This window comes from Urocitellus parryii, chromosome 6 (genome assembly GCF_045843805.1).
Source record: "Urocitellus parryii isolate mUroPar1 chromosome 6, mUroPar1.hap1, whole genome shotgun sequence".
Lineage (NCBI taxonomy): Eukaryota > Metazoa > Chordata > Mammalia > Rodentia > Sciuridae > Urocitellus > Urocitellus parryii.
In genome coordinates this window covers 29,205,784-29,229,114 of record NC_135536.1, presented here as the reverse complement: position 1 = coordinate 29,229,114, position 23,331 = coordinate 29,205,784, and the positions used below count along the sequence as shown (strand labels likewise).

At 44.2% G+C, this 23,331-nt stretch overlaps 1 protein-coding gene across 3 annotated transcripts in view; it reads right to left on the bottom strand.

The window, feature by feature from the left end:
• The window catches only part of Dpf3 (double PHD fingers 3), a 249,742-nt gene extending 238,230 nt beyond the window's left edge, over positions 1–11,512 (bottom strand). For all 3 annotated transcript variants that reach the window (XR_003301941.2, XR_003301942.2, XM_026401641.2), the window contains exon 1: positions 11,471–11,512. Coding sequence is in view for 1 of the 3 variants with exons in the window: in XM_026401641.2 (XP_026257426.1) it covers positions 11,471–11,502 (32 nt within the window). In the remaining 2 variants the exon portion in view is untranslated. The remainder of the gene's footprint in view (positions 1–11,470) is intronic.
• Positions 11,513–23,331: the final 11,819 nt, after the last annotated feature.

Genomic DNA, 23,331 nt, shown 5'->3' with positions numbered 1-23,331 from the left:
AAACCATTGAACTCTGTAAGGCTGGGACTACAAACTACAACCCCAGGAAGCAGTTTTTAACCAACTCTCAGGGCAGCTCACTTCCTTAGAGGCTACAAACACAAAAAGAGGCAAAGAGGCCCCAGTTTCTAAAATTCAGAATTTTTTTTTTTTTTTGAAAAGCTCAGAAACTCCTTCAGCCAAGAGTCAGATGAGAATGGGTTTCCTATGCCAAAGTTTCCAACCCAAACCATCACACAGGCCAACACTGGGCAGGTCAGGAAGCTTGGGGAGATGGCCTTCTTTGGAATCCATCACCCCTTCTCTGGAAAGGTCTTGGGGACAGGGAAAGGGGCAAATAAATATATCAATGTGGAAGCAATTCAGGAAGAACAAATGCGGAAGTCAAACAACAAATAAGGCGGATATAAATCCAGATAAAATATTAAAATCATTAAATGGCTGCTGCTCCCTGAAGATTGGGAAAAATGAAGAGAGTTAATTAAAAGCAATCTCCATGCACTGCTGAGCCGGCCAGCCCTGATAAATCAACAGCTGGGGCTGCTGTGGAGGGCAGGCGAGGGGCTCCCGGAGGGGGTGGGCTGGCCAGGGGAGGGGGTTGTGCCACAGAGATGGCTGTGACAGTGAATTGAACACAGTGACTTAAGTTTCGTGTTTTATTAAATATTTTATGACTGCTGAATAAAGTTGTTCTTTGGAGAGGGAGAAAATGATCGGCTGGGCAGATGGAAGAGCAGGGAAGAATAAGGATGAAGAGGTATCGTGTTTGATTCCTTACATACTCCATGTCTGGCATCTCTGATATCACCCCCAGACGAGACCCTTCTGGGTTTTTTCCTCTGTACCTGATCTGCAAAGCTAGATGCATCCTTGACTTCTAAAATCTCTCTACAAAAGCTTGTATTTTATTGTGGGGAAAAGGGGAAAGGAGCTGGGAAAAACAGTGCCAATCGGGGAAAGGAACAGAGAAGACCCTCAACATTTTCATCACTGATTCACACCAGACTTTTAACACAAAACTGAAAGGTCAGCAAAAATGGTGGATACTTTTTTTTTTCCTTCTTTTTCTTGTTTCCTCCTTTTTTCTACAATCAGATAAAGTTTTGATTTTTATTTTCAATGAGAAAGCAGATCAGAATTTGGGGACCCCATTTAAGAAAATAGGAAAAAAAATATATTTTTTTTAGAAATGGTCAAAGAGCAGGTCCTTCTCTATTCTACGGGAAACGTTCCTTGATGAAAACATAATCAAGAGAAATGTTTGGGGGAAAGTGGTGTTTTTTTTTTTTTTTTTTTTTTCCTCCTCTATAGAATTGGGATTGGAAGGGGAGTGTGTGCATGGGGAAACATAAGGAATTATGCATTGGGATATGCATTTTAATTAGGTGGACAGAAGCAGCCGCCTGTTAATTTTTCTTGCTTGTTTTCCACTTAGCATTCATCACAGGCAGAACCACCATAGAGCGCTCCCACGATAATAGATGGTTCTGCATTGGCTAAGTCCTCAGGGAAAATAATTAGCAGGAGAGAATATATTCTCTCCACTCCCACTGCCCCATCCACCCTGCCCTCCCCCATCCCCAGAACGTCAGTGCCTCCCCTCTCCCCTCCCCTCCCAACAGTGGTTTCCCTGGGAGAGGCCTAGGGGAGCAGTCCACCTCCCTGGTTTACAAGCACTTGATTTGCCCTACCAAAGAGCAGGGGTCTAGAAAGAGAAATAGACTGGTGGCCTCTCTAGATGCAGGGAGGGAGGTTACTTCTGGGTTCTGAGGGGCAGGAAGTTCCAAAGTGGCTTCAAATGCCAGCAAATCAAGAGGTGAGAGAAGTTGTTGGTTGAGGATAAAACAGTCGAGATGGCTTTTTGTGCTTCACCTGCCTCTGTAAAGGAAAGGAGTATTGGATCTTGGCAGCAAGATTGAATCCGAAGCTTTTCCAAAGCTGGCAACCAAGACACAGCCAGGTAATTCTGAGGTCTGAGCCCTACCGTAACATTCTTTGAAGACTCCATTCCCACCACCACCAGCTTCCTGTAGTCAACAGTTCACCCTCTCCTTCATTAGCAGATCCAAACTCCAGTTCACCTTGGTCATCTTGGTGGAAGGACAAGCCAGAGACTGGCAGTGGATTCAAGTTCAAGTTCACAGAAAAGCGTTCCTCTCTACCGCGTGAACCTTTCCTTATGGACTCAGCTAAGCGTGACATGGGAAGTAAAATGAGGGATTTTCCCTTGAGCTTGTCTGCTCACTTATTTCCAACCCAGACAGTGGGAAAATCCTACTGAAATCCCAGAGCTATTGGCATGTGGCTGGGCGAGCAGTTCTGTGTTTCTTGAGAAACCATGACTGGACCTGCTACGTGATGCCAGAAATGCTTCACTTATTTTCGTTTCAATCTTTAAAATGTTTAGTAAATTAAGTTTCAGTGACTCTCCAAAAAGGTCTCAGTCAGCTACAGAAAACTTTCTTAGTTTTCCCAGTAACACCTCACATTTGTAGTTTTCCTCCTTTGGAAATGCTTTTGCATTTATTATTTCATTTGGGCCTTGAGTAAACAGGGCTGGGGCAGGGCAAGGGAGAAGAAAGGCAATGCAGCTCTCCTCACTGTGTCAAAAGACGGGCAAGCATTCCCCCTCACTCGGGACTCTCAAGCTATCCAGACATCCCAGGTGGTCCTCCTTCCCTCCCTCCCTCCCTCCCCTGTTGCCAGGTAACACACCTCCATCTGGCCAGGGAACCTTCACTCCAAGCTCACCAGGTAAACAACCCATGCTCAGTCCCTGGAACCTCCCCAGCTCAAGCCCTGAACCCCACAAGAAGTCCTCACCCTCATGGAAAGGCACGTCAAGGGGGAAGGGATGGGAGATGGGAGAAAGGAGTCTCTGGGTTCCCAGTTCATGGTATATTTATCCCCCCAAAACAGTGATACATCAACAGAAGGAATGGTGAAAAGGTTGAATTCTATAATGCTATTAGCACTCTTTTAAGTGTTTTAATTTTAGAGTCCAAAAATGAACCTATACCTCTACCCAAAAGAATTGAAAACAGACTCAGATACTTGTATATCGATATTCATAGCAACTTAATTCACAACAGCTAAAAAGGTGGAATTGACCCAAGTGTCCGTTAATAGATAAACAAAACATGGTATGTGCATATGTGCGCGCACACACACTAAAAAGAAATGAAGTTCTGATATGTGCTACAACATGGATGACTCTTGAAGATATTGTGCTAAATGAAATAAGCCAGACCCCAAAGGATAAATATTGTAGGATTCCACTAACATGAAATACTTGGAAATTCACAGAGACAGAAAGCAATATGGTGTGTACTAGGAGGCTGTGGGAAACAGAGAATGGGGAAGCTTTTAGTTGTTTACTTACTTGTTTTAGGGACTGGGGATCAAATGTAGAGCCTCACATATGCTAAGAACTTGCATCTTCCACTGAACTATACTCTCAGCCCAGAGAGTTATTGTTTAATGAGTATATATAGAGTTCCTGTTTAAAATGATGAAAAAGTTTTAGAAATGAACTGGGTGCACATCTGTAATCCTGACTGCTGGGGAGACTGAGGTAGGAGGATCTCAAGTTCAAGGCCAGCCCAGGCAACTTAGGAAGACCCTGTCTCAAAAATAACATTTAAAAAGATGGATGAACTGGAGGTGTAGCAATGATAGAGCACTTGCACTGCACATACAAGGCCCTGGGTTGGATCCCCCAATACCACAAAAAAATAAACAAATAAATAAAAGTTCTAGAAATTGTGGTGATGGTTACACCACATTACAAGTTTATTTAATGCTACTGATCTGTACACTTAAAATGGCTAAAATGGTCCCTTCTATGTTATGCATATCTTACCACGGTTTTTTAAAATGAAGGAGATGGGCTGGGGATGTGGCTCAAGTGGTAGCGTGCTCGCCTGGCATGCGTGCGACCCGGGTTCGATCCTCAGCACCACATACCAACAAAGATGTTGTGTCCGCCGACAACTAAAAAATAAATAAAAAATTCTCTCTCTCTCTCTCTCTCTCTCTCCTCTCTCACTCTCTCTTTAAAAAAAAAAATTTAAAAAAAATTTAAAAAAAAATTAAAATGAAGGAGATGCCTCTCTCTGCCAAAGGACAGGGTGACCATTACGGGTTTTTCTCTCGTTTTAAGTCTCAGAATTTACAAACTGGCTTCTGTGCATTCTCTGATGGATTTTTGCAAACCCTGCTTTCCTTCTTTAGACATGCATAAAATTGCCAAGGGAGTTTTCAACCAAAGAAAAGCCTGATAATAATCCCTCAGTGGAATCTGGGAATGTTCTGGAGGCATGTCAATGAAGGGGAGGCAGCAAATTCCAACCTAGACACTACAGACACACAGTGCTAGTGAGCCCCTGTGTGTCTGTTGGGTGCCTCCATTTCTTCAACAATAACATAGGGAACTCTAGAGGACGCTCAGGGAGACATCAGTACAGGCTCACTAACTCCAGCTCCCTCAACAGCCAGGATCATGCAGCTTCCCACACAGAAGATAAATGAGGACTTCCTTTCTGTGTTAACTAGAATAGGTGCCATGATGAAGAAGCAATTCTCCCTCCAAGCTTTTTTTTTTTTTTAAATCTTCAGTGTTGGTGATCAAATCCAGGGCCTCACACATGATAAGCAAGTGGTCTACCAGGGAACTACATCACCATTTCTCTCCCCAAATGCCTGAAGAAGAAGGAAGAGGAGGAGGAAGACAAATGTGCTTGGTAATTCCAGTCTTTTTCACAACTAAAAACACTATCTGAGCACCTTTAAGCATCAAAATAGACCAATTGGTCTTCCAGTTCCTCTCTCTTCTCTCAACAGACTCTGGTTGGGGTGCTAATGAGAAAGAAAGAATCAGAAGCAAAGCCCACATTCTTAAAAACCTGCCTGCCCTCTCTCTGGTTCAGGAATTTCCATCCAGGTGAGAACCCCAAGTGGGAGCATCCTGTGGCAAGACTGAGCCAAAAAAAGAGGAAACTGCAAGAGTCTCCCAGTCTTATAACTTCCCTTGAGAACCACATTTTAATAATAAGAATAAAGGGGCTGGAGATGCAGCTTGGTGGTGCAGCACTTCAGATCCTGGATTCAATCCCCAGCACCATAAAAAAGAAAGAAAGAAAAGAAAAAAAATGGGAACTCTGGTGGCTACCTCTCCTCCCTGTTCTAATCAACCACAAAAAGAACCAGGAAGTTTTTGACTTGAAAGGAATTTTGACAAAGTATATCCTCTTCATCTATCCACTCCACCATCCACATACATAGTACTAGGGATTAAACCCAGAGGCACTCGACTACTAAACTACACCCCCAACCCTTTTCTTTTCTATTTTGAGACAGGATCTCTAAGTTGCTGAGGCTAGCCTCGAACTTGCAATCCTCTTGCCTCAGCCTTCTGAGTCATTTGCTGGGATCACCGGCGTGTACCGCTGTACCTGGCTCATTCTCCTCATCTTAAAAACAAGGAATATACAAAGCTCAGACCGTCCGAAATCACAGAGCAAGTTGGCAATGGGGCAGTTCTTGAGGCTCTGGACTTCTCTCCCTGAACTGGTTCTCCTCCATTACTCCCGAGTCACCAAAGCTACAAGAGACCAGCTGCTGGTGAGAAATGAACACCAAAGGGAACAGGGTTTGAGACTGGAACACGCTGGTGGCAGGTGAAAGTTTAAGAATGGAAAAAAAACTTTCTGGTGGAGCTTTCAATCGCAGATAATACCAAACAGCAGATTTTCAAGGTGAATAACAACAAAAAACTCATCATTTCATAGCAACCTGAGATGACCACAGTCCCCAGATTCAGGGAGGGAGGAGAGGGGGTAAAAGGGAGATTGGACATGTGCCATTATTGTTCCCCAGGCTCAGAACCAAGGCCTGTGTGGTAGAGGACTCAATGTGGGCTATTTGAACCCCATTATTAGGAGCTCTGAGCCTAATCCCCTTGTCCCTCCCTGCTTCCAAACACAGCCCCTGAAGCTTAGCCTTCCCAAGCCGCCTCAAGCCTCCTCCCTTGCCACTCACCGGCCACTACCACTATTCACAAACACACACCCGAGAAATTCTCCACACTCTAGATGTCTTTCCCCACCCCTCCCCCACCAACACCCCTTAACCACTGCTTTTCAAACTCTAATGCAAATCACAGGCTTCAAAAAACCTTCCCTGGGTGACAGTTTTATGATGCTAGTTCCATTCATCCATATGGTTTGACAGACTGTGAAACACCAGGAACTGGACCACTAAGAAAAACAAATCACAAAAACACTACAACACCTCATCCTTCCCCAATCCCTCTGACCACTAGAAAACTTTGGAACTTGCCATGGATCAGCCTCTTCTGCAGTTAAACAATCAACTTTTCAGAGTTTCAGGCCACACAGTGATTTTATGCACTCATCCATCTTCTCTCCCTCCCCATCCCCAGGCCACTCTTTATCTTCCCTTGTTAAATATCTTCATATTTAAAGACTATTTAAAACCAGGGTCATGCTTACATAAGACTCCTGATGGAAAATCGCGGCTGGGTAAAAAATATTTCGGTGGTTGTGGGATTTTTTTGGCCAGAGGTTTGCCACATTTGGCTCCATTTCTGTCTTCTAGTGACTTTCAAAACACTCAAAAACCACAAAAGTTACTTTGCAGAGGTTGGGATAATAAACAGACCTGGATTCTGGAGCCTTTATATGACCCAGCCCCCACTGCCACTGCATTCAGCATGACAGCGCTTCAAAACATGGAACATCGGCCTCAGTTTCCATTCTTAAAAACAAAACATGCTGCCGGTGACATTGTAGTTCTTGCATTGATCTGAGCAGACATCTCCAAAACAGCTGGAAACATGATGGACTTTCTCAGATGTATCCAAAAAACTAGCCCCCTTGCCATGAAAAGTCAGAGGAGGATGAGAAATGTCCAACAAAGTCACCTCTGAATTCCAGCCCACCTTTTGGGACTGGGCAGCTCCCATTCCCCTGGCAATCTCACATGTCCCCTAGGAGGTCTGCAGGCCAGGCTATTTTCAGAGGTTTACTCTATGACAATGCCTCCACTTGTGTCCTGCCAGAAATTAATCTCCTTCACAAGCATCTCATCAAAACAAGACATTCATCCCACCGGAAAATAATGTGCGCTAATGAAGTTTAGAGAATCTGGAGCTTTTTTACTATAGCAAACCTGAGGCAGATGGAGAAGGTGGTTCTCAGGCATCTGCTGGCTTGAAATATCCGAGGGTCCTTTTCCATAAAAGGCTAAAATACTGTCCATAAAAGGCTGCAACTTCACAGAGTCCTAACCCCATTGCTCTCCATTTAGTCCCTACCCACAATCCCCACCCCACAGAAACAGCCAAGAGATTAGGACCAGGAATGTGGTCCCCTACCCCTTCCTCTCTGACAGCTAAACTGGTTGCCACAATAAGAATGAGGTCTGACTTCTAACTTTCATAGGCATAAAAAACACTCTAGCTTAGAATACACTGTATCCAGATGAGAGCATGGACAAAGAAATGAAGAGTTGAGATCCAGCTGTAAACATGACCTTGACTAAGTAAGTGTATTTACACCTCTCAAAGTTGTATCCTCAATAACAAAACATGGATATCAACACATACCTCCACGCAAGGGTAACTCCTTACAAAAAAAAGTTTTGATACAATTATGTATATGTATTTCACAGTTATAAACCTGCTCAAATAGCTTATTTGTCTCATTCTTTATAAAGAAACAGTTAACTTGAAGTAAAATCCTATTGGTTCATACAGAATAATTAAATCATAATCACAGTTATTCTTTTCCTAAGCAGGCAGTTAAAATAATAGATACATATGTGCATAATCAAATCTGGCAGAAGGTGGCAGACATTCCCAGTTAAGTGCAGACAAACCAGAGTTTTGATAACTTACTAATAGAGTAAATTGTTTAAAGTGTTGTTTGCAGATTTGGGGGAAGATGATTTACCTAAACTAGAATACTAAGATTAGAACTTATATTGAAAGCATTGTTCCTTGGTATGCAGAAATCAACCAGAATACAACCTGCTATGCCACTAATTTACACTCAGACCTCAAATTCATATTTATGTTACCTACCTGTATTTATACACAGACCTTTGTCAAATTCATATTTCTCCATATATCCCTTGCCTGCTTATGTATGTAAGAAATGAGGTTGACTCACACATCTTTGCTCAGATAATGTAGTTGCTAAATTAAATAACACGTCATACACATTTACACATCATACATGTCCATTGGTGCTTTTAAATTCTATTTGTCCAGATGTGACCGCCTGGTTATGGGGCCACCTGCTGCGTCCCCTTTGTGATCTGATCAGTCCAGGCAGCTCCTTTTTCTGCCTCTAACACCCTGTTGGGCAGTAATAAGATGTTAAAGGCACAACAGAAAGAGAAGCTAGGCTGTCAGCTTCAGAGAGGAAGGGGGTGCGGGGTACAACAAGGAGGAAAAAGAAAGGGAGTTGAGGGGAGATCAAAGACAACCAGGAAAAAAACCAAACTGCTAAAGAGAGAGAGAGAGACAGAGCAAGAGCGAGCGAGCTTAGGGCCCTAAGGAAGACCCCTAAAGCTAAGAGGGTCAAATTGTGCCATCCAATTGTGCCCAAATCGCCATATTATATTATTGAATGTGCCGCATGGGAAAAGCTAGTCTAATGAAAAATAGTCCATACTTAAAGTAGACAGAGCTCTACATAGGTGTTGCATGAAACCTGAGCGGCACAGTAACTAAAGCTACTTTATCCCAATCCTAGAGAAAACCTTTGTGCAACCAGTTTCTGTAGGGGGCGACCGTGGTGTTGGCTTTTTTTTTTTTTTTAAGGAGGGGGAGACTCAGAACGCACACAGAGAAAATGCTAATATCGTTGAGCTCCGTTTCATTGTCAGGAGGGACACATGAGGATAAAAACATAGCGCTCCAAACCATCCTCCGGGCTCCCCCTCCTCCCTGCACCACCATCCATCCCTTCGGCTTGATGTGTCTCTGCGCTTTGTTCTAATTTATCCCATGCATAATTTATTCACGTGTGTTTTGTTTCCTGATCAGCAACTTCTAAAAACAAATGAAATATACAAGATGTTTTATTAAACAAGTTGTTTCTATAAAATAAAGGCAGATGGTGTTGCTCCCCCAGTAACAACGTGTGTACTCCTGCGTAAGGAGTTTAAAAACCGATCAGGGCGCAAAAAGCTCGGCTGTGGCGGGGGTGGTATTGTTTACACCCCTCACCCCCAGGGAGAGGGGTTGGGATGCAAAAAGGGACAGCTAATTATAAATGACCACTCAACTCCCACCTAGAAAAAAGCAGGCAGGCGTGTTGCATGTGTGCCAGCGTGTGTCAATACAGAATTACAAATACATCACACTGCAACTGTTTCTAATTATACAAAGTGCAAGTATAATTCAGAACTAATTCCACTAACCAGCCAAGATTTGGCCCTCTTCTTCCCGCTTCTCTGTTCCTTACTTACCCCATCCTCCCCAAACACGCAGCCTTCCGTGGTTTAAAAAAAAAAAAAAAAAAGTGGAGTGAGCAAGGGAACACTGGAGCGTAGAGATATTGCGCCCGCCCGCGCGTAAAGCCGGCTCCCCGGCAACAAGGGTATGGCTTTCCCAGTAGGAAACCCTGCGCACATGCGAAATAGATCTTTCTAACTTGAGTTTACCAGGTGGCACTAGCCCGAGTATGTGATTTCGGCTGGAAATAAGGGAATTGCAAATCAGTTGTGGATTCGGTAGAAACTCCCAGCATCAGCGGTGAGGCGGCGCGAGCGACCTGGAGCTAGGATGCGGCGAAGTTACGCCCATTTATTCTGCCATAAAACATTTTCTTTCTTGGGTGAAACGCTGTGGCGTTCAAGTGCAATGTATCTGAGCTTCGAGCGAGAACAGAAGCCAGGATCAGAACCCTCTCTGATGAGCCTCAGCTTCCAATCTCCCCGGAGACCTGGGACATTCCTACCCCCTTCCTTATCACCAGTGGGAGATAAGCTGGTGTAAACACGTCCGATTCTCTCTAAGCGTTCCTTCGCGTTAGGAATGCCCCCTACCGCCGCCCCGGTGCGAACCTGGTTTTCAACTCCAGTAGGAGCCCAGGCTTAGGACGCGAATGTGCAGAGTTAAAAGAAGCGGGGTCAACGACCGCCACACACCGGGGAGAATTCGGCACCAAACACCCATCCGCACCTCCCCCACGCCTCGCCAGAGGGCTTTCATCCGGCGGGGAAGTCCTGGTCCAAGGGGTGCTGACCCTGGAGCCCACGTCGCGCCGCGTTTCGATAGGAGCCACCCTCCGCCAACGTTCCTGCCAATAGCACCCCTTTCACAGCGACACTAGTTTTCCGAGGCCGCCCCCGGCTCCGCGATTGCAAGCGGACTTGGCGGCTTAACAGTTCCCCCGACTGGAAGGAAGGAAAGCAAGCAGGAATTGGCTACCGGGCCCGGGGACTGGCCCCTGCGAGTCCTCGCCCAGCCCGCCTCCCTGTGTCCGGGATCTGGGCGTCCGCTCAAAGTCTCCCCGAGGCGGCCGGAGGCACCTGCCCCTAGTTCTGGCCGCGAGCAGACGCAGCCGGCTCGGATGGGGAGCCCAAAACCGCCTCCCCGCCCGCCTCGGCTTTTCACCTAGAGGAGGAAAGAACACCATTCATAAGACCTGCAGCTACCCGGCCTCCAAATCAACCCCAAGTTAACCCGAGTCGTTAATTTACTACAGCCAGTTTGTCCACAAATACGCAGACACACCGGCGACCGCCCGGAGCGCCTTCACGATCCAGGGACGCCAGGGCAGAAAAGCCCGGGGCAACCACCTGGGCCCCGGGGCTCCCGGGACCCGCTGCTCCCCCCGCGGTCCTCCAACTCCGGAAGATTTGCACAAACTCCCCGGCAGAGATCTGAAGGCAGAGAGCGCCCTGCAAACTCCGGAGCCGCCGCGGTTTGTCCGCTCGCCCCGGCAGTCCGAGCAGCGGGGCGGGGGCCTCGGGCTCCGGAGGCCAGGGCTCATCCAAGTGCACCGAGGCAGCCCCTGCCCGGCGCTCGGTCCCCGCTCGGCCGTCGCCCGCGCGGCACTGGTCGCCCTGCGAGGTAGGGGACTCGAGGGACCGTGCAATCCCCGAGCTGCCCAAGACCCCCTGAGCTGTAAAGCGCTGGAGCGCCTGGCTCTCCTGCTGGTAACCCCTCTCTCGCTCTCAGTCTTGGTCCGCCAATTAAGTAGAACACAAATGTAACAATTTTCTTTTTGTTAATTGCATCTCCTGACATTTCTGCGCTCTGGGAGAAAAAAAAAAAAGAAGATGAAGAAGTAAGAGCAGAAAGAAAAGAGAGAAGCCCCGCCGCGGCTGGAGGCGCCTGCAAGCGCCGAGCATTGGCAGCGCTCGGCACGCAGAAGGCGCCTTTTTTTTCATATTGAAACCACGCGGAATATGTACATTTTTTAGTCTTACTTACGCTTTCAGGGGGTTGTGAATGACAGTCGCCATTTTGCTACAATGTAACAGAATATTGTCTGTCTCAGAGTTCTAAAGGTTCGCTCAGGGGGAGCGGCGAACCAATCAGAGCACGGGATACCGGCCCGCCAGCCAATCAGCGCGGCTGGTCGCCAGGTGGGCGGGGCCTTCGCGGTGGTAGTTATTAGGGGAGCTGTCAAAGCCCAGAGGTCACTCCCTTTTGTAGAGCCCGAGAGCTAGCAGGTCTTAAAGGGGAAGTACCGCGCTAGCAGCTCCTTTTCCGACTGGGACTAGTGGAAATGCACGGGAGAGTATTCTAGCTTGGTTTGAGTCCCTACTTTTTAAAATAACTGCAGAGAGTTTGCGCTCCTGTAAGGAAATATTTACGTATTGCTAACAAACCACTGAAACCCATTCATTTGCTTTTGGCTTTGCATATCATTGCTTTTAATCCCCCGAAGGGTAAATCCCGGTGTTCCAGTGCAAAAGTTGGAAGGCTGCCGTTTCCTCTAACAAATTACTACACGTGTCCTGCCGTTTGCTAGTGCTCTGGGTCCAGCGGTTTTTTAATATTCTTGTTCCCGAAGTGTTTTCTTTCTCTCAGCCACCTTCCTCTCTGGATTTCTTGGAATTGCAGCCACTGACCCTGGCGACTCCAGAACAGCAACTCCCCTCCCCCTGGAATGTCTCAGTGTCAGGTTCTGTCTCTTCTGCAGCCAGAGATTTCGTTACGTAATTCACGGTGGTCACTCGGCGTGGTCCCCAGCTACCACCTCTTCAGTTCCCCAACCTCACCAGAAACTTTCGAAAAGATCAGAGTCCGGCCCGCTGGAGAGCTGGCTGCGATGTGGCGATCTGACCTTTAGGTTTAGGGACAAGGAAGATTTAAGGCAACTTCTGAAAACGGTCTGTGCTACCAAGAAAGCGAGGAACTAGGCAGAAGTTGTAGAACCTGGACTGGATGTTGCTAGAGTCCCTTTCGGGGAGTGGCACTCGAGATTCTGGCGTCACCTTTCACTACTTAGATAGAAGGTGAAAAGAATTTGCCAATGAATAATCCTACGTGACTCCAGGCATCCAGAGAGTCTGTCTGCTTCAAGTCAGTGACAACTCTTCACTGGCGACCCCTTGACAAAACTGGAAGACTTCTGCGAAGTCAGGCTTCCAGGGGCAAGGATGCCCCTAAGAAGCCCCAAGTGGATGAAATCTCACTAAATCACTGTGCAAGGGACTCCTTAGCATATAGAAGTCTGGCTACCATCCCAAAGCTGTTTAATCGGGTCAAACAGCTAAGATCCTTGGGGGAGGGGTAAAAAGAAGAGTTGCCAAATTGCCAGTTCTTCACAGCTCTGCACTCTAGCTTCCTTTTGTTCCTCCCAAGGCAATGAATAAAAAAAATCCCAGAACTTTCACATTTCAACTCCATACATTAGGGTTAATGTATGGAGTCAGGTACATTACATACATTAGCAAAATGAGACTTGAGTCAGTATGTTTATAACAGACTTGAAATTTATCACTCTTTCTCTCTGCCTAGTTAGTAGTAGAGCCATGTTCAACAAATTTCTTTTCTTTTAATATTTATTTTTAAGTTTTAATATCTTTATTTTACATTTATGTGGTGCTAAGGATTGAACCCAGTGCCTCATGCATACTAGGCGAGCACTCTACCACGGAGCCACAACCCCAGCCCCAGGTTCAACAGACTTCTTTGTAAATTCTCTGTATACCTTCACAGAGATTAGTTTGGAAAGTTATCTTCTTTTCTAAAATTAAGGTTTGAAAAACTCCTTCCTCATTAATTGTCAAGGGATTGGTTCAAAAGCCTTTAAAATGATGTCAGGAAGGACCTGACATCATTTTAAAAAGCAAGCACTAGGGCTGGGGATATAGCTCAGTTGGTAGAGTGCTTGCCTTGCATGCACAAGGCCCTGGGTTCAATTCCTAGCACCACCAAAAAAAAAAAAAAAATGAGTTTAAAGCATCAGTCAGAACTCCCACCAACTTCTGAAAGATATTAAGGCACAGAAACTCAGATAGGAAGATGACAGCATGTACATGTCTTAAAAACATTAAAATACAAAGGAAGTGAGTTGGGGCAAGTGGGCTGGAGCTATATAGCTCAGTGGCAGAGTGGAGCACTGGGTTCAATCCTCAGCACCACATAAAAATAAACAAATAAAATAAAGACATGCTGTCCATCACAACTACAAAAAAAATTTTTTTAAATACAAAGGAAATAGTAAATGTACAGGCTACCCTGAATGAGGTTTATAATTTAATTGGAGAAGAGAAAAAAATGATATTACATCTTAAACAAAAAATACATACTTTAAGAATGTTCATAACTTTTAGTATTAAGATCCTGATGAAGAAACTAACATAATCCCCAACTACCTGGCACACTTAAATGACAGGTGGATGGTAAAACACAAGCCTAGTATGTACCAGCACCCAACAGCAACCAAAAAAAAAAAAAAAAAAAAAAAAAAAAAAAGATCACCTTGAGAAATGTTAATGTAGAACTTAAAACATTTATCTGTAAAACAATTTCAATATGAATTGAAAAATAATGAATTAAAGAAAGGAAATTTTGCCAGGTGCAATGGCATGAATCTATAATCCCAACAACTCCAAAGGCTCAGGCAGGAAGATTGTAAGTTTGAGGTTAGCCTTGGCAATTTAGTTCTTGTTACTCCTAAAAAGGACTGAGGATAGAATATCATTTTAACTGTCAATATAAGAATGACATTTAAATACATCCTTTGTCAATTCTGAGACATAAAAGTTACTATTTTAACTTTGGGTTTTATGTGATAGATAAAAAGGACACAAATTTTCTTGCCAGAATGCTCAAAAGTAGAGTAAATATATTTAAAGAATACAAGAACTTTGAACAGAGTTTTAGAGAATATTGGATTCTAAAATTTAACAGCACTGTCTATGGTAGGAGGATGGGCTCTAGTATCTACCTGCCTGAGCCCACCACTTACCAACTGGGCTACTGTGGGGCAAGTTTACTTATCAATTTGAATGTCTCCATTTCCTCCTCTGAAAAATGGCAATAATGGAATCGGGGTTGTAGCTCAGTGGTAGAGCACTAGCCTAGCACATATGAGGCTCTGGGTTTGATCCCCAGCACCACATAAAAATAAATAAAATGAAAGTATTGTGTCCATCTACAACTTAAAAAATATTTTTAAAAAACGGTAATAATCTATACTACAGAGCAACAGTAACAAAAACAGCATGGTATTGGCACCAAAATAGACATGTAGACCAATGGTACAAAATAGAAGACACAGAGAAAAGCCCACATAAAAACAGTCATCTCATACTGGACAAAATGCCAAAAACATACATTGGAGAAAAAAAAATAGCTTTTTCAACAAATGGTGCTGGGAAAACTGGAAATCCATATGCAGCTAAATGAAATTAAACCCCTGTCTCTCACCATGCACAAAACTTAAGTCAAAGTGGATCAAGGACCTAGGAATGAGACTAGAGACCCAACAGAAGAAAAAGTAGGCCCAAATCTTCATCACGTCAGATTAGGCCCCAACTTCCTTAACAAAACTCCTAAAGCACAAGAAGTAAAATCAAGAATCAATAAATGGGATGGATTCAAACTGAAAAGCTTCTTCTCAGCAAAAGAAACAATCAATGATGTGAACAGAAAGCCTACAGAGTGGGAGAAGATCTCTACTACACGCATATCAGATAAAGCACTAATCTCCAGGATATATAAAGAACTCGAGAAACTTAACACCAAAAAAACAAACAACCCAATCAATAAATGGGCTAAGGAACAGAACAGACACTTGTCAGAAAAAGATATAAAAACAATCAACAAATATATGAAAACAATGTTCAACATCTCTAGTAATTAGAGAAATGCAAATCAAAACTATTCTAAGATTTCATCTCACTCCAGTCAGAATGGGAGCTATCAAGAATACAAGCAGCCGGGCTCAGTGGAGCACACCTGTAATCCCAGCAGTTTGGGAGGCTGAGGCAGGAGAATTGTGAGTTCAAAGCCAGCCACAGCAATGGTGAGGCACTAAGGAACTCAGTGAGGCCCTGTCTCTAAATGAAATACAAAATAGGGCTGGGGATGTGGCTCAGTGGTTGAGTGTCCCTGAGTTCAATCCACAATCTGTAGTACAAAAAGAAAGAAAGAAAGAAAGAAAGAAAGAAAGAAAGAAAGAAAGAAAGAAAGAAAGAAAGAAAGAAAGAAAGAAAGAAAGAAAGAAAGAAATAACAAGTGTTGACGAGGATGTGGGGGGAAAGGTACACTCATACATTGCTGGTAGTACTGCAAATTGGTGCAACTACTGTGGAAAGCAGTATGGAGATACCTCCAAAAAACTTGGAATGGAACCACCATTTGACCCAGCTACCCCACTCCTTGGTTTATACCCAAAAGACTTAAAATCAGCATACTATAGTGACCCAGCCACATCAATGTTTATAGCAGCTCAGTTCACAATAGCTAAACTGTGGAAACAACCTAAATGCCCATCAATAGATGAATGGACAAAGAAACTGTGGTTTATATACACAATGGAATATTACTCGGCATTAAAAGAGAACAAAATTATGGCATCTGCAGGTAAATGGATGGAGTTGGAGAATATCATGCTAAGTGAAGTAAGTCAACCCAAAAAAAAAAACCAAAGGCTGAATATTTTCTCTGATTTGTGGATGCTGATCCATAATGCAGGGAGACATGAAAAAAATAGAGGAACTTTGGACTGGGCAAAGGGGAGGGTAAGGAGGGGAAAAGGTAAGGGGAAGGAAAGATGGTGGAATGAGATGGACATCAGTATCCTAGGTACATATATGATTGCACAAATGGTACAACTCTACATCATGTACAACCAGAGAATTGAAATGTTGTGCTCTATTTGTGTACAATGAATTGAAATGCATTCTGCTGTCATGTATAACTAAATAGAACAAATTTTAAAAATGTAAAAAAAATGGCAATAATAATAAACCCTACTTAGGGCTAGTGCAGGATTGAGTGAGGTAATACATCAAGTGTCCAATATGTAGCAAGTTCTCAATACAAATTGATTATTATTTTTTATAGAAAAAGTTAATTTCCTGATGGCATAAGGAATGTAGGGAATCTAAATAAGAGGACACACAAAAGGTGAAATTATCTACCCACTTTCATTTTTCCTCTTGCTGATTGTGATATCAAAACACTTTTGGGGGGCTGGATTTGTGGCTCAGTGGTAGAGCGCTTGCCTGGCATGTGTAAGGCACAGGGTTCGATTCTCAGCACCACATATAAATAAGTAAAGGTCCATTAACAACTAGACAATATTTTTAAATGCTCTTTTTTTTAAGAGAGAGAGAGAGAGAGAGAGAATTTTTTAATATTTATTTTTTAGTTTTCGGCGGACACAACATCTTTGTTTGTATGTGGTGCTAAGGATCCAACCCGGGCTGCATGCATGCGCGCTACCGCTTGAGCCACATCCCCGGCCCTAACAATATATTTTTTTTAAATTTAAAAACACTTTTTAAGGGATGGGGCTGTAGCTCAGTGGTAGAGCATTTACATCACATGTGTGAGACACTGGTTTCAATCCTCAGCACAACATAAAAAATAAATTAATAAACAAAGATATGTGTGTCCATCTACAACTAAAAAATTTGTTTTAAAAAACACTTTTTAAATCATATTAATGGGCCTGGTTGGTGTGCACACTTCTAATCCCAGAAGCTTGGGAGGCTGAGACAGGAAGATTATAAGTTCAAAGCCAGCCTCAGCAAAATCGAGGCACTAAGCACTCAGTGAGACCCTGTCTCTAAATAAAATACAAAATAGGGCTGGGGATGTGGCTCGGTGGTTGAGTGCTCCTGAGTTCAAATCCCTGGTATTAAAAAAAAAAAAGATTCATAAATCATATTTGTGGGACTAGGGATGTTCTCAGTGGTAGAGTACTTGCCTATAGCCTATGTGAGGTTCTGGGTTCTGGGTTCAATTCCCAGCACCACAATGAATGAATGAATAGAAGCATTTTCTAAAGCTCTATTGATACTTGTATGTTTGAATATACTCCATTGAACTCCATTGTTTTCATCTTGGTTTTTCTGATTAGGCAGCCTAATTTGGAGGGTAGAATGGACTCAGAAAAAAAAAAAAAAATCACTTCTCCACCTCACCTGAAGGGTGTTGAGCTTCACTATCCAATATAGGAGCCATGAGCCACAGGTAGCTGCTGAGCACTGAAATGTGACAAATTCTAATCGAAAGATGCTGTCAGTGTAAAATACACACCAGATTTCACAGGCTTAGTACCAAGAAGAAAAAAAAAAGACAAATACCTTGTCATATTGTTGTTGTTTTTTTTTTTTTTAGAGAGAGAGAGAAAGAGAGAATTTTAATATTTATTTTTTAAGTTCTCGGTGGACACAACACCTTTGTTTGTATGTGGTGCTGAGGATGGAACCCGGGCTGCTCGAATGCCAGGCGAGCGCGCTACTGCTTGAGCCACATCCCCAGCCCTCATATTTTAATAATAAGTCTTTTTACCTCTTTTTGCTTTGTTTTTTGGCGTTGGCAGTACTAGGGATTGAATCCAGGGCCTTCTACATGCTAGACAAGCACTCTACCTTTTGTCCCTGAAACTATATTTTACACTTACTGGATTAAATAAAATGCTATTAAAACTAATTTCACCTATATCTTTTTTTTTTTTATTTTACTGTGACTACTAGGAAATTTCAAATTATACACGTGGCTCTGATTGTATTTCTAGTATATACAGTACACTAGACAGTGTGTGTGACCAGAGGAAAAAAGGGTAAGGGCCATTCTCAATCACATCAATTCATCCTTTGTTGCTTTCTCTAATTCAGCCATGATAACAGGTAACAAAACTCACTGGCCCAGCTCAAGTGTGCCCAATGACACCCATCTAAAGGAATGGTGAGGGACGACCAGGGACCCAAGAATCAAAACCACAAGGGGGACCCATCTTCATTACTCACTTTGTCCAGAGGCTGTTTCAATAGACAAAGTCAAAGGTATGAGGAAATGCCCACTCATGAGCAAGGAAGATGTGTTTCCATAGGAAGTACCCATCTTTTCTGCAGGGGATTGAACTCATGGGCACTGGACCATTGAGCCACATCCCCAGCCCTATTTTGTATTTTATTTAGAGACAGAGTCTCACTGAGTTGCTTAGCGCCTCACTTTTGCTGAGACTGGTTTTGAACTCACAATCCTCCTGCCACAGCCTCCCAAATGACTGTGAATACAGGCATGTGCCACTACCCCTGGCTCCAGCACATCTTAACTTATTTATTTTAATTTTTTATAGTGTAGATGGACAGAATGCCTTTATTTTTTACTTTTATGTAGTGCTAAGGATCGAACTCACTGCCTCACACATGAGAGGCAAACACTCTGCCACTGAGCTATATAGCCCCAGTGCCTCTAGCACATCTTTTTAAAAGCAAAACTAAGTGTGAGGAAGCAGAGACAGAGGGAGGCACAGGCCTCCCAGAGAACCAAAGGGTTTGTTTGAAAGAGGAAGAGCGCCACAAAAGCCATCCAAAATAAATGCATTTCCCAAAGGGCTCCAGGAACTCTAGAAGTTTTAGGTTTTAAAAAGTTTTGGGTTTTAAAAACAAGAACAAGCTTACCCTTAATCCCTTGCTCATCCACAGCACAGCCAGCAGCTGGTTGGTCATGGCTGATTCCCCACGATCCAGAACCAGCTCTGCTATGTTCTAGGTACTAAACTGAAAAGGAACGTTTTGAAGAAAGTGAGGCATCAGCTGGAAATGGTGGTGCATGCCGTAATCCCAGGAGGCTGAGGCAGGAGAATCACAAGTTCAAGTCCAGCCTGGGCCACTTAGTGAGACCCTGTCTCAAAATTTTAAAATAAATAAATAAATGGAATGGGGACGTATCCTAGCAGTAGAACCCTACTGGGTTCAATTCCCAGTCCTGCCACAAAAAGAAGAAGGAGGAGGAGGAGGAGGAGAAAATGGATCATCAAAACCATGACTTGAGGCTTGGGATGCAGCTCAGTGGTAAAACACTGGCTTAGCATGAATCAGGCCCTGGGTTTGATCTCCAGCACCTCCAACAACAACAAACTGCAACCTGGTTTTCTCTCACGTTGGGGGATGTGGGCAGAGAGGTTTGTCACTCCCTTCACAGTATCTAAAAGCACACTCCACCCCAAGTTCTAGGTACAGGAGATGCTCTTAGGGTCAGGCCTATGACACCTTCTATTTCAGGTGAGAATCAAATGGAAAGGATGCTCCCGGCTTCCCACTAACAGTTCATTCATTCATTCAACCACTGGAGGGTCTCTTGGAGGGAAGCATTGTGCTAGGCACAGGTGGCGAAATAAAAATAAACCAGACATGGAAACAACCCTCAAAAAAGCAATTTCCATCCATCTGGAGGGAGAATAAAGATAGTAGGCCCAGCCTTCCAAGTGAGTACAGGAATCAGTTTTTGAGACTTAGAAGGAATGAACAGTCCCCCAGCAGGTCTTCTGCCAAGCCCGGTGCCCACAATCCCAACAGATACATCCTTGAGCATTGGTTGGATGCATCTACTCCTTTGAATTCTCAAGGTTTCAAGGTAGGGAGATTTTCACACATTAGAATAAAACAAAGGAGAAGTGATATAGGTCAAAGAGCCTGGAGTAGTTCAAACACTGGGAACAGGAAAGGTTTTATGGAGAAAATCACATCTAGCTTGGGCCTTGCTTGGGGAGACCTTAGAAATAAGCCAAGTGGGCTGGAGATGTGGCTCAGCGGTAGCGCGCTCGCCTGCCATGCATGCGGCCCGGGTTCGATCCTCAGCACCACATACCAACAAAGATGTTGTGTCCGCCGAGAACTAAAAAACAAATATTAAAAAAAAAAAAAAAAGAAAGAAATAAGCCAAGTGGTAAGAGGACTTCCAGACCAAAATGATAACCTAGCAACAGCTAATTCATACAGCAAATATTTGTAGATTCCCTACTGCTGGGCCTTGAGGACACAAAGAGAACTAAGATGATCTTCACCTTTAAAGGGATTGTATTCAAAAAGTGAGGGAGGGGTACGCAGGCAGTTACCACGCAGAGCCTCAGGCACTGTGAAGCACCAACCACACCAGGAGGTCAGGGTTGTCCCCAGAGCTGAATCCCAAATGACCTCTGTGGCTACAGAGCTAGCAGCCCCTTCAGAGAAGTGGGAAAGGACATTGTGATTTCAAGGGATCCTTCTGGTGGGAAGGTAATTGCAGGAGTTACCTGAGACAGAAAGAGCTGGAGAGACCTGGAGGTGATGTCAACACTAAGAGACATTTTATCTGGGATTTTATCTGGGAGACAATCAGCCAACACGGAAAGATTTTAAGCGAGGGGTGAAAATGAAAAGATTTGCTTTTTTGAAAGTTCATTACAGAAGCAGCATCACCCCCGGATTGGGGGAGGCTGGCCCGGAGGCCATCAAAGCTAAGGCCTGAGGGTGACCATAATCACCTGAGGGTGATTTCTGGGGAAGTTGAACTTGTGGGACTTGGTCACAGGTGGCTGTGGGCTAGAAGAGTCCAGGACCATGCTTCAAGGAATGGACATTTGTTAGCTCCACTTGACTAAAGAAATATGAAGTCAAAGCCAAGGCTAAGGGCTGGAGAGGAGCTTTCCCTGGGGCAGTGGTGACCTGGGTGGGGATTCAACTGAACTACATGCCACCCCCAGCCTTTCTGTTTCTAGAAGGACTCCACTTTTATGGAAGCCCTTTTCCAAATCCTCTCCTGCTAATCCCCACCCTTTCCCTCAAGACAGGCTCTGAAAGGGCCTGTGATGTATCCTCCTAGACAGCTCTATCTTAAGAGGAGATTCTAGGACACCCCAAAACTTTCCCAAGGAAGAGATCATGAGATACATACACACACACACACACACAGTTTGAACATAAGCAGTGATTTGACTAAAATCTCAGGCACCAGAAAAGGCAGTAGAAGGGATATTTTTACCCAGGAGCTTTCTCCACTCAAATCACACCAAGTTATCCCAGCCTCCACTGAGGACCGGCCCAACCCCTTTTACTGCCTCACAAAGGCCAGCCCGGCCAGACTATCACAAGTGGCCTTGGTTCTTCTTCCTGATAGAGCTAGCCACTTGCTCCCGGGCTCTGGCGGTGTCTATTTTTTAAAAATAGCTAACCTCTCTCTCTCTTTACCCTCCTCTACCTGCCAAGTCTGCATCGGCCAAGTCTTGCCTTGGCCCATCCACATGGACACCATGTGGATGAAATCCTGGTAGCTCTTAAGTCCCAAGTCAAAGCAACTGGCAAGAGTCTCCTGCAGAGAGGGACAGAATGGAGCAGGAAGGAAACCATCCATCATTACCACCAGGGAGAGGGACCAAGACCTACATGAACCAAATTCCCCCAAGGCTATATACACTAGTGAGAAACAAAGGCACCCCCTTGGCCATTTATCTGCAAAGGTAGCTGCCCTGAGGGCCACCAAAGAGGGCAGGGTGTTGCTTTAAGTGTGGTGACACTCCCAAGCACCTGTTTCCCTCACTCACCCCACTTACATGACCTCTCAGGCAGGAATGGTCCAGAAGTCCACAAGCCAAGCACAGGAGGGCATATTAAGTCTTGACGTTCTGCAGATATTTACACCACCCTATAAAAATAGGTGTCCGCAAGCAGAAGAGATGGACGGAAGCCACAAGACCTAAAATGTCCCACACTCTGGCAAACACAGAGACAGAGGCCTGCTGATTTAAAGCAGGTGTTTTCTATTCTCTGACAGCTCCAGGCAATGAACTCTGCCCTGCATAGCTGCAAAAGGACCTCAACTCCTGTTTATTTCACTCCAGAGGAAAAAGGAAGGTGAGAAAACAGTTCCCAGAGTCAACAGAGAGGGTCCAGTGCCTTTCCATACATCTAAACCTAGGAAGGGGTCAGCCATCGCCAGGCCATCTGGGAACTACTTCTCTGATGCAGCACTGAGTTCTGGGACAGAGACACAACCCCAGGGGGTCCAGATTCCCAAAGGAAACCACAAATAGAATAGGGCAGGGGAAATCTGTGAGTGGGGCTGCTGGGAGAGGAGACAGAAATGGAAGCTCTTGATTCTAGTAAGGGGAAAATCAAAAGTCCATGAAATTGAGCTAGTAAGGACCTCGCCAAGCTGAGAGCAGTGGCAGACCCTGTAATCCCAGCAATTCAGGAGGCTGAGGCAGGATGATGGCAAATTTGAGTTTAATCTCAGCAACTTAGAAAGACTCTGTCTCAAAATTAAAAATTAAAAAAGGGCTTAAGATGAAGTTCAGGGCTGGGGATGTGGCTCAAGCGGTAGTGTGCTCGCCTGGCATGCGTGGGGCGCTGGGTTCGATCCTCAGCACCACATAAAAATAAAAAATCAAAATGAAGATGTTGTGTCCACCGAAAACTAAAAAAGAAAAAAATAAACATTTAAAAAATCTCTCTCTCTTTAAAAAAAAAAGCGAGGTGGAGGGGGCGGGCAGGCAGCAAAGGAAATTAATTTTTAGTACCTGCTTTTTCATTCATCCGATGTCTTCTGTTCTCAACAGAGGATGACACAACTTGTTTTAACCCTACACAAGAGACAAAAAAATGTGTATAGTTGCCATACTATCATGATTGGAACTCAGTGACAATTCTGAACACCAGAACTGTTTTCTAGACACAAGTGGGCTCACCAACGTTGATTCTGAAAGCTGTCATGTTTCTAGAAGGCTTTTTATGAAGCTGATGTTTAATGTTTTCATCTTACCCATTTGGCACCTTGAACTTAAACCTGCTGGGGTTAAATGGATCTCAAGTTAGTTGCTTGCTTCTTTGAGCTTTTGTGAA